Source organism: Squalius cephalus, assembly GCF_949319135.1.
Source record: "Squalius cephalus genome assembly, chromosome: 12".
Lineage (NCBI taxonomy): Eukaryota > Metazoa > Chordata > Actinopteri > Cypriniformes > Leuciscidae > Squalius > Squalius cephalus.
In genome coordinates, this window is record NC_137133.1 from 32,472,455 (window position 1) to 32,484,695 (window position 12,241).

The following is a 12,241-nucleotide window of genomic DNA, read 5'->3' on the forward strand; positions in this document are numbered from 1 at the left end:
GCAACAAAATAACCACTAGAAATCTCTCAACTCGTCCATTCCCTCACATTTCTTAAAGAGAAAGATGTAGAGACAGATGCCAGTTCCGTCTGTAAACAGCATCTGCAGCGGGAGTAGGTGGCATGGATCACAGGAAGGAGGTACGTGCCCCTGTGCTCGGCTGCGGGAAGACTTTTGGCTCATGCCATCGTGTGTAGGAGGGATGCCAGTAGTCAGCTCCAGCAGTGTAAGGTTACACCTCAGTGTGCACTTATTAGTTCACTGTAGTACCTTCAGGGTCTGTTTTGAGCAGCCTGGTGTCTTTTTATCTGTTTGTGTAATTTTGTGTTTTAATGGATTAATCTTAGACAATGTGGGTAATGAAGTTTTATCGTAAATGAAGATTTACAATCTCTACAACATTCAATATGAAATGTGGAAGGTGATATCAATATGAATGGTATATATTAAGCTTTTTTTCTGTGTTAAAATACTTTCTAATATTCCAGATTAACATGAAAATGTGACTTTTTAAGTCTTTTTTCCTTGTTTTCATTACAAAGGAAAATAAAAAGGAATTTTCCATTTTAAAATTTCCTAAAAATCCTCGAAACAATATGCATTTACTTGAGAAGTGACAATGAAAGATGTTAAGGCTTGTTTTTAGAGATTTATTGTCAATAAGTAACAGTTTGTATGTTGATTTTCCCCAAGTTGCGAATGTTGTGTCGCTTAAAAGGAAAGGTCTACCCAAAATGTTGTTTCAAACCTGTATGACTTAATTTCTTTTTCACAACACAAAAGATGATGATTTTGAGAGCGTTGGGGTTCAAATAACAGAGCTTTCATTCATAGACAAAAAACACTGAGACATTTTTCAAAATGTCATCTTTTGTGTTCCACAAAAGAATGAAAGTCAGACAGGTTTTGGAACGACTTGAGGGTGAGTAAATAATGACAGCACAGCATTTCCACTTTTGGGTGAACTTTTCTCTTCAAGTTTCAGTCACTGGGGTGCTTTTTAGGAGATCCTTCAAAATTGACAGCAAATGGTTTGAAACACTCCTTATAAATGTACTTGTTTGGTGAAACTTCATTTTACCTCTCTCTCTCTCTCTCTCTCTCTCTCTCTCTCTCTCTCTTTTTTTTTTCTTGTCAATGAACATCCTGAAAATGTCACATTATGAAAGTAAATTACACCGCACATTTCCTTTCATGTTGAATTTACATTAAGATATAACACTGGTTTGCAAATCCCAACTTTATTCTTTCTATTCTGTAAAGTTTCTTATCTATTTGTTGTTCATGTGAAGTAAAGATGAAACATGTTTCAATAGGAGATAGACAGGAAGAGACAAGAAATGTGTTTTTGATTTCCACATTTCCTCAGGATGTCTCTTGCGAGTTGAAAGGCCCATTTAGTCTCTCGGCTCTCTGCCTCTCAGAATCTGCATTAGTCTCCGAGGCTTCCATCAGCTCTGAGACAAATCATAAAATCACTACCTGTCTCCTTTGTGGGTTACTTGCTCTGCTTCCCTTCATCTCACCTCAAGAGTTTGGACCAAAGAAGCCTGAAAGCAACCTGAGTGCAAACAAATCTGCCAAGAGGAGAATAATGCAGTTGATGAGGGGTTGTTTGGATCTTCAACACCCGCTCATGATTGGATATTGAACTTAAGTGCTCCACGGATCCTCATTATGGAGAACTTCACTCCTAGTGCCGCCGCCGCCGCCTTGTTGTAATATTTGGGGAGCCCTGGGGACTTTTTAAAATAACTCAGTTTGCACAAGGGTATTTCAGATATTTAGAAGTCTTTAGCCTTTACCTGGATTCATTTGTCCTGATTGCTGCAGCCTTTTGAGAAACTTGCATGAACTTCTAGTGAAGTTTTAACTGCTGATTCAGTAAAAAATTCTCCCAGACTGCAGTAATTGGACTGGCACGGCACACTTTACCATGTGAAATTAGAGTTGAATATAGCAATATGAAACTGCTCATTAAAACAATCTTCAGTGACACCTGAGACCATGTGCACCAGACACTGATCATTATTTTTAGGTTTTTTAACTTCATGCATGAGTCTTCGGCTGTCGGGAAGGATGCGTGCATCACATTTCTTCTCCAACCTTTCATTATGTTTCGTCAAATCACTCTTCATTAAAGCCTTTTGTTATCCTGCTCTTCTAATTGGCCAACTGACAGTGGCCATGATTTTGTCAAGTAGGACTTGTTACTGGATCACCATGTTTTGTTGTTCCTGGAGCTACATTCTGTCTAACGCTGATCACTAACTACCCCAAAAATTTGAGAAAATAATTGCCTGTTTAAGAATCAAGTTGTAACCCCAATCTAATTTTTAACTAGCCTCAAAAAAAAAAGAAAAAAAAAAAGAAAGTTGTTTTAAGCCCTAATCTCAGTGTGCGTATTTAATAATAATTGCTTATGCCAAATTACTTAGGCGAACATGTACTTGAATTCTTGAACGTTTGAACACTCAAGCCACTTTATTTTAATTCGGAAGATAAACACTTTTTCAGCGGGCGTCCAACTCACTCATCACAGACGTGTTCTTCACACATTTTGTTGGTTTGATTTTCTTCCTGCTTTGGATTTCACCCTATAAATACTGTATGTTTACCAACAAACTTTCTTTGCTAACTTCAAACTGAGCAGAACAATGCTTCATGCCGGGAGAAATATTTTCGAGAGTCAGAGCCCGTCATGCACTGTGCTTTCAGGGGGGAAAACAGGGAGAAACCCCCCCCCCACAATGTTACGCATCAGAACAAAGAATGCTGTGGGAAAACCAAACCGACAGGGTTCAACACAAGTTTTAAATGAGTTTGTATGTAGTCTGGCTCACTTTTTGGGGAGATGTGAGATACTTTTTTCTGGAGTCCCAGAGATCTGATCCCTGCTTGTTGGAAGCATTTGATGAGTAGGATGAGAGTGATGCCTTCCATGATTTTCACGGCAGATGTTCTGTTTGTATATATGTTGAATTCATGAGCCACTGGTTTGATGCTCAACTCAAGGGTGGAAGTGAAATATTAGTTTCATTATCATTGGGAATTTTATTCTGGAAGCTGAAAAACTCAATATTTGAAAAAAGGTATTGGGTAATTTTTGAAATTTCTAAGTGTTGTTTAAATGTATTTTTTAAAAATGCCTCTTTCTTTTTTCTTTTTTTTTTTTTTACAGCTAAAATGCATCTTCAGCCGTTCATATGGGGAGGTGGTTTGTTTAACCATGCCGGGAGAAGAAGTACGTAGGAAATTTTTTTCAGACCTCATTCTGGTGCAGGCGGCCAAGGCTCCACCCCGCAGTAGAAAAACAGGTAAGTGTTACCATGGTTAATCCAGAAGTATAGATTTATCTACACTTAGGTTGATGTTAACTTCCCCTTTTTTAACCTTTTTAAGACTGCTCTACCAACTTGCAGCAATTATATCTGTCAAGCACCATGAACAGTTAAGACTTAAATTATAAAAAGCAAACAAACTATGAAACAAAAAACAAAACCACAAAACAAAATTACTAAAATTAAGATTTGAAATAAAAAAATATTTAAAAGTATAAAAGCTAATTCAAAATATTAACTCTTTCCTCGCCAGCGGTTTTAAAAAAAGTTGCCAGCCAGTACCAGTATTTTTGATCATTTTTACAAAATGTTCATGGCCCCCAGAATATCTGAATATCAAAAGAAAGAATAGAGCCTCTTGGACACTAACACTTGAATGTGGGTAAGTTTGACAAAAAAGCAACATTTTGAACAAAAACCTGAGAAAATCGTGTTTTTGTCAAATAGTACTTGCAGATCGGATTCAGAATGATGATCAAAACATATAAAAAGTAGATCGAGTCCATCAACACAACCAAAGCTTGCACAGTCCCATACCTCTTCCTCAGTCGACATTTCATTCAGTAACATTAGGCAGTTTTGATTTATATGCTGTTGAATGTCTGCATAAGCAATGCTTCTACTGCTTCTTAGCTTATTCTTGGATCTGGAGATTCTGTGCTCTTTCAGAAGATGCATAATAGCGCCCCCTACCATATAACAGTGAAAACATGGATTGCTGGAAAATTCCGTCAATGGCGAAGTGTTAATATTAAATACTGCTATAATAACACTGATTTGTCTGGACAGAAATAGACTTTTCAAAAATATATTTTTTTATGCTCCACAGAAGAAAGTCATACAGGTCTGGAACGACATGACTGCGAGTAAATTCATTTTTGGGTGATAACTACTAGTGCTGTCACTTTTCTCATTGCAATTACTTCCACCACCGCTGATGCTCCTCCAGAATTGCTACTGCTGTTGCTGCATAAATAGGGCATCCTGGGTGCTCCTCATGATCTCTTCTGAATATCTTCTCCTTGTGTTCGATTGCCATTCTCATCGGCTCCCTCACAGTTGGAGCCATTATAGCAGGGAATGGCTTTCAAGTGGAAATGCAAGCATCATGACCCATTGATGCAGAGCAGGGGTCCTCCCATGGGTCGACCACGGGCATCTCTGAATAAAACAAAAACTCTAATTCCTTTGGCAGCATAGCATCTGTGGTTGGAGAAAGGAGGTCTATTAAACGCCGGGCCATAACCATTAGCTATAATTACACTCACAGTTAGCATGACTGCTTGCTAGCTGGTGCCACAAAGCAAATTGCTGAGGCTGGTGGCTCAATAATCGCCAGGCACTCTGCCCAGATCTTTGGATTAGGTCCTCAGGCCTGTTTGGCGAGAAGTTTTTTTTTTTTCTTTTTTTTTTTTTCTGTCTGCATTATTTTACAAGGCATTGCCACATTAGCACTCTTTGCTTGGTGTGTTTGGCCATTTCTGGCAGTCTGTTTTTGGTTCGTTGTACAGATGCAGCCCTGAATTACTGCAGCTGTCAGGTTGTTTGTTGGAGCTCTTCAGAAATCAATAATACACTTTGCGGCCCACGCTGTGGTGGGAAGCGTTTCTCGACTTCATCCATATAATGCTGGGTGTTTATAATTTCTCTAGCTGATCTGGCACAGTTTCAGTGTCATCTGACTCGGAGTCGTTTAAGGCCATTTGCTCGGCATTTCATCTGGTGTTAAAAACCGATTCCATTTCTGAACAAAATACTTGGAAAAACACGATTTTCATAATGCCATTGCTAAGAGAAAGGGTATTCTGATAATGTTTCTTGCACCACTCTTTAGGATGGAGTGGTATAGTGCATCCACCATACAATAAAATATAATTGATTACTGTTCAAAAGTGACAGAAAAAATATCCAGAAATATATAAAGAAACTGTTTTCAATATTTATAATAAAAATAAATGTTTCTTGAGCAGTAAAATCAGCATATAGGAATGATTTCCTAAGAATCATGTGACACTGAAAACTGGACTAATGGATGAAAGTTCAGCTTTACCATCATCCGATGAAATTACATTTTAAAATATATTAAAACAGGAAACACATTTTAAATTATAATAATATTTCACAATATTACTGTTTTTACTTTATCTTTACTTATCTGTGTATTTTACTGTTGTTGAAATGGTGCCTCTTATTGGGGATAAAATATACAAAAATTCTTAGATATTTTTATATGTTATGAATATTTTTAAAAGGTTCTAGTGGCTAGATTCAGACTTTCTTCAACTAGTCGATTACTTGTGCACACCCCCTAGTACTTAATACGGGTTTTGCGCAATACACTTCTGTATTCTGCAAAACAAGTCATAAAGATGTTTTTGGTCATGAATCAGACATAATGATTATTTACTTACTCCCTCAGAAGTGCAAAAAACATTTTGAATCATTATTTTGAATCAGACCTGTCAGATTCCTCATGATTTCTATCTGTTGTTACGTTGTACTGAGGGATTGTGTCTGTCTTTGTGTTTCCAGTGTGCTCTCTGGAGGTGCTGACCCTCGCTGAAGACCCCGGCCCTCGACAGCTCTCGCCAGAGGAGCAGCGGCGACTGGAGGAGCAGGAGGAGAACACCTTGCGCGAGCTCCGCCTCTTTCTCAGGGACGTCACAAAGCGGCTCGCCACTGACAAGCGCTTCCAGATCTTCAGCAAGCCTGTGGACATCGAGGAGGTGGGCTGTTACTGCACGTCAGCAACTGTATGAATAATGCCTGTAGGCTCTGTACTCTGTTCGTTCAATATTACCATCTAATTAGCAGCACCTATGGTTTATTAGCAACCCCCAGACCAAACAAATCAAATGATTGTCATTATACGACAGCTGCAGGCAGGATCGTTACCTGAATCAGTAAATTTGAGGAGGCAATTAAAAAGTTCATCAATATAAGAAGCAAACGAGGAGGAAGGTGCGTCTATGAATACAGAGTGACACACAATTTCGAAGTTTGTCATAGTGTGAAGCTCACAAAGCCTGTCAAGAAAATGTCTGGGTCATATGTATCTTCAGTTCAAATTATGTTTTGTAAAATTATTGACATAACGCTACAGTGCAAAAAATCTTGTCCTTAGGAGTGTTTCTCTTAAAGTTAAATTATTGTGATGTGAATAAAAGGATGTGAATTATCGTTCATACAGTATATTTGAGGAAAATGTGACTTTTTTTTTTTTCAAAATAATTCTTTGACGAATAGAAAGTACAAAAGAGCAGCATATATGTTAAATATAAAACTTTTGTGACAATAAATATCTTTACTGTCACTTTTGATCAACTTATTTTGTCCTTGCTGAATAGGTATTAAAGGGATAGTTCACTTTGAAATTAAATTTTGGTATGTTTTAGCTCAGTGGTTCTCAATTCCAGTCCTCTGGACCCGCTGCTCTGCACATTTTGTATGTCTCCCTTATTTAACACACCTGAATCAGATCATCAGCTCGTTAAGAGAGACTCCATGAACTGAACTGAGTGTGTCAGATAAGAGAGACATACAAAATGTGCAGAGCAACGGGTCCCGAGGACTGGAGTTGAGAACCACTGTTTTAGCTTACCTGAAGGGTATCCAAGATGTAGGTGTCTTTTTTTCCTCAGTAGTTTCAATTTTGATATTTTTAGGTCAAACCGTTCTTGTCTGACAGTCATATCATGCAGGTCTATGGTCACGGTCTCAAAGAGCATGCACAGAGTCCAAATTAAAACAATTCCCCATCGTCCAAATTAAACAATTCCCCATCGTAAGTACACATTGATGGCCTAAGACACGAAACGAGCGGTTTGTGTGAGAAAACGAACAGTATTTATATCGTTTTTACCTCTTATAACACAACCACGTCCAATTGATCTGAGGGCGCGAGCGCTTCCTGGTGTGTGACGTGTACGCAGACTGGTGCATAGATATATATACACTAGACGTTGCATTAAAGACATTCGTTCCAATGAACTGCCGTAGCCAAGGCGACATCTAGTGTATATATCTATGCACCAGTCTGCGTACACGACACACACCAGGATGCGCTCGCGCCCTCAGATCACTTGGACATGGTTGTGTTATAAGAGGTAAAAACGATATAAATACTGTTCGTTTTCTCACACAAACCGCTCGTTTCGTGTCTTAGGCCATCAATGTGTACTTACGATGGGGAATTGTTTAATTTGGACGATGGGGAATTGTTTTAATTTGGACTCTGTGCATGCTCTTTGAGACCGTGACCACAGACCTGCATTAAATGACTGACAGACAAGAACGGTTTGACGTAAAAATATCAAAATTGAAACTACTGCGGAAAAAAAGACACCTACATCTTGGATGCCCTTGAGGTAAGCTAAAACATACCAAAATTTAATTTCAAAGTGAACTATCCCTTTAATTAATAAAAAAAGTAATGAAAATTTAACTGACCCCAAACGATTGAACAGTTTATACATTTTATATATGTATTAGAGTTTTTATAAAAAAAAAAAAAAAAATAAAATAAAATAAATATATATATATATATATATATATATATATATATATATATATATATATATATATATATATATATATATATATATATATATATATATATATATATATATATATATATATATATATATATAAAAATTTATATAATTTTTAAAGTGTTTTTATAAGTGTTTCTGTTTTCTTTAGGTGTCAGACTACCTCGAGGTTATCACACAGCCTATGGACCTGTCCGCCATCATGATGAAGATCGACACTCACAAGTACACCGTCGCCAGTGATTTTCTAGTGGACGTTGACCTCATTTGCAGCAACGCGTTAGAGTACAATCCAGACAAAGACCCAGGAGGTAAATATATAATATAGAGCAACTGGATAAATATTAGAACATCAAGTCTTATAGGGTGTTCACACTGCCAGCAATATGCTGCAACAGAAAGTCATTCATTTTTAAGGAGAGTTGGTGCAGAGTTGAGCAGAATGTGCTGGTTATGTCATGTTATCTTACCTTGTATCTTAAAGTACATTTTTTGAGACATTTTGAGAATTGTATTCGAGCACTTGACTAAATAAACAAATAGTATTTTAATTTTCATGTAATACAAATAATGGCAAGTATAAAAATATGATGCAGTATATAATTATACAGTATATGCATTGAGGAAAATCATTTTTTTGACATTCAAGTAGTGTTTTTACTAGTTGACTATTTGGTGCAGAACTAGTCGATTACTTTTGCATTGCATATACTGATTGATATCTACAATTTTTTTTATTATTTTTCTTCTCAGTAACATTCAGATATTAAAATTGAATAACACCAAAAATAACTAGCTTGGTTAGCCTATTACCTTAAAATTCCATAGATGTAAGTTTATACTGCTGTTAACACTTTTTCCAACAAGCGGATGAGATGAGACCTGTTTCCCTGTTTATTCATGTGACGTCTGGCATAAAGCCCATTTAGAGCTTCGAAAACAGTGAAAAAAAGCAGCAGCAGCAGCAGCGACTGTCGTACTTGAAGTGTAGAGGACATTAAATCAATGATTAATCAGTCAGACTTGGTTCTTCACTGAAAGATATGAGAATTTGAGGACAGGAAATGCAGCTAGAAATTAACCCATTGACCCTTCTTCATTCAAAAGGCACAGTAAATCATTGTCACTGATCTCTCCGCAGAGTTAAAATTGCACTATAATGAGCAGTCTCCATAAAACCCATTCATCGCTTTAATGGACTTCTTGCTATTCTCTGACCATATGGTCGGTCAGTTGGGACACTTTGTAGTTTAGAAAATCATGTCAGATATTTATTGTTGTTAATGGACGTGTGATATATGTACATAGCACAGTGAATATAAACTAAACCAGAATGAATTGAGACCATGGAAACACAGTACCTGAAATACTGATTCAGACCATATAGCATTCCAAACATCATTCGTAAGCCCATGTAATGTGGCAAGGATGGCCTTCTGATGTGAAAGGCATGCTTTATTTAAAAAAAGAGCAACATGTTTAAATTAAAAACCTGTCCAATCTGTCATGTGATTACCACATCATTGTTTTTGAGTGAAGTGAGGTAAGATGGCTGTATATTATGCTTTGATTTCTGTTCATGTTGTTATAAGTCTGCTAGCTGGCTACTTCTGCGCAACACTTAAGATTTCTTTGTCAGAACTTTACTCCCAAATGTCTGGATTAATTGGTCAGCCATTGAAGGTTTTTGGCTAAATGCAGCCGGTGCCTATGAATAAATCATAGTAGCCCATTTGCTGGGAGAACGTGGGTCATTTGTTTAAATGCAGCGTCCACAGAGGAGCCACTGAAGGAACAAGACAAAACGCAATTAGCTACATTAATAAGGAAACTGAAAGAGGCTTCTGGTCCATTTAGAGCAGGGGAATATGGGATTTAGGAGCTGTCAAAAATTCCATTTGTTAAGCATTACTCTCACAAGTGAAGCATGAACATTTTTCTTAAAATCTGTTCCTTCGCTATATAGGTATTATTCCTGTTCATTCACTGTTGTTGTTGTACATCAATTCTGTGCAGATCCAAACAGAGTACGGGAACCTCCCTTTATTAAAGAGAGAGTCTTGCAGTGGTTGTTTGAAAGTCAGATTCCTAGAAAATGTGTGCTTTGAAATCGTACCCCAGCTGAAGTTTCAAAATCACATCTTGGTGTGACCTTGATTAAGGTTCTTCTAATTCAAATGATTTAATTCTGCCCCTGGACATCAGCTGAGTTTCCTTCCAGCCCTGTTCTAGACCAACCGCTTAAACTTTCAAGACTGCATCCCAGTTCACATAGATCATACTGAAAGTATGTACATAGATGGGGATGTCGAAGTATGTATTTTTGAGAATGTAGTAAAACATTGTGAATGCAATTTAAATGTCTTTGTGTATTTATGTATACACACATATATGTTGACATAGGGCCCTATTTTAACAATCTAAGTGCGTGGTCTAAAGCGCAGGACGCAAGTTCACTTAGGGTGTGTCCGAATCCACTTTTGCTAGTTTAACGATGAGAAAAATGGTCGGCGCACCAGGCGCATGGTCTAAAAGGGTTGTCCCTATTCTCTTTATGAGTATGGGTGTGTTTTGGGATTTACGTGCGTTAAACCAATCAGTCTCATCTCACATTCCCTTTAAATGCCAGTTGCGCTCGCGCCATGGCAGATTCGCTATTTACATGACAGAATGTGATAGTGGAAAGACCGAAGCCGTCTCCAGAGCGCAAACGGAACTTCTCGTGCGCGAGGTAAAAGTGAGCAAGCAGATCATCTATGGGACAAGCCGGATTCCACCATATCTTTATGTACACAATAATAATCTTTTACATTGTAATCCTTTTCATTTTAATATTTGGCATGTGTGTGTGCTGCTCTTCGTCCCTGTGTGTTTAATAAGCAGAGTGTACGCGCGTTGTGGACCCACCTAGCATTGCTGATTTAATTTCTCTCAGGTCCATTTGTTCATTTGTCAATTTTGGCACTAGCAGTCTGAGATCTTTGAACAATGCTTTGAAAGTCAAAATAAATGTGTTTACACTCTCTTCCTCTCAGCCTGCCTTTATATCCTTGACTGGAGTAAAGAGTGTCCTCTCACTCGCTCTAGATGGCTTAATTAGGCCCATCTTCCAATTAAGAGGCAACCTTTGCCAGATCCTGACCTGCAGCCTGTCCTGGAGTAATGAGGACTACCCAGTAGCGTGCTCTTTTCTCACACACACACTTTTCCTCCCTACATGTTTAAAAGCTGCTTGATTTAACGTAGAGAGAGAGAGGAAAGAGGACAGAATGCAAATGGTTGCTCTGAGAACTTTGAGAAAACACAGTAATCCCCGTTCTCACACCAGTGTGTTTTTGTAAACAGAGATGCTTTGATTGGCTGCCCGTGGAGCGCTCCTGCCTCAGAAGTATTTTTCAGATTTTCTAATAAAAAAAGCTGATGCTTGAGGTTTTCGGCTGAATCTCAGTCAATTACAGAGAGCCGTTGCCTGATTACAGCACCAATCTTTTTTTATTTTGATTTGATGTGTCTCTGAGGTTCTTTTCTTGTTCTTGTTGTTTCCAAAATCTTTGTTTATTAGGGGCCAAGCCCCAAAGGGGATCGTTTTATTATTATTATTCATTTTTGTTAAATCTTTGTGTCTGGAAAAAAATGTAGAACACTAAAGTGGTTGTGATATCTGTGATTAACCATTTTATTTCAGTCAAATGGCCAAAATAAAGTGATTGGAGTAGCTTTGCAGCATGTCAAAGGTCATTAACTGAAAATGTTTTTCTGCAGTGGGTGCTCACAGTTTAAACCACTTTGTTGATTCAGAACGGAAGAAATCTAGTTTTGTTTTTGTCACCTTATTCCATGTGGTGGTGCAGACTATGTGACTTTCACTTTGTAGGGAACAGTGAATGAGTCGTTTGAAACACGGCAACAGTATCAGTATAGACCATAGTTTGGTTAGACGCCAAATTGAATTTAACGCAAATGAAATGAGGCTGTGAGGGATAGACGTACAATGGCAAGCACTGTATAAAGGTCCTAGATCATGGAATTTTCTCACAACTTTCAAAACGACGTTTTGTCGGCTTAACAATCAGTACGTTGTTAAACAATCCATTGAACACACTGTAATTCTATCCGTCACAGCCTCATTTTTATTCCTGTTAAAAATGAAAGGGATGGTTCACCCAAAAATGAATGTTGTTCATGATGACCCTGATGTTGTTCCAAACCTGTATGAGTTTCTTTCTTCAGCTGAACATATTTAAAAAATGTTGGTAACTAGACAGTTGACGGCACACATTGACTTCCATTATAGGAAAAAAATACTATGGAAATCAATGGGGACCAAACACTGTATGGTTACCAACATTC

General features: G+C 37.7%; 1 protein-coding gene across 2 annotated transcripts in view; it reads left to right on the forward strand.

The window, feature by feature from the left end:
• The window catches only part of atad2b (ATPase family AAA domain containing 2B), an 88,542-nt gene that overhangs the window by 23,782 nt on the left and 52,519 nt on the right, over positions 1–12,241 (forward strand). For both annotated transcript variants that reach the window (XM_079888478.1, XM_079888479.1), the window contains exons 20-22: positions 3,182–3,317; positions 5,874–6,067; positions 8,043–8,202. In XM_079888478.1, the coding sequence (XP_079744604.1) occupies positions 3,182–3,317; positions 5,874–6,067; positions 8,043–8,202 (490 nt within the window). The remainder of the gene's footprint in view (positions 1–3,181; positions 3,318–5,873; positions 6,068–8,042; positions 8,203–12,241) is intronic.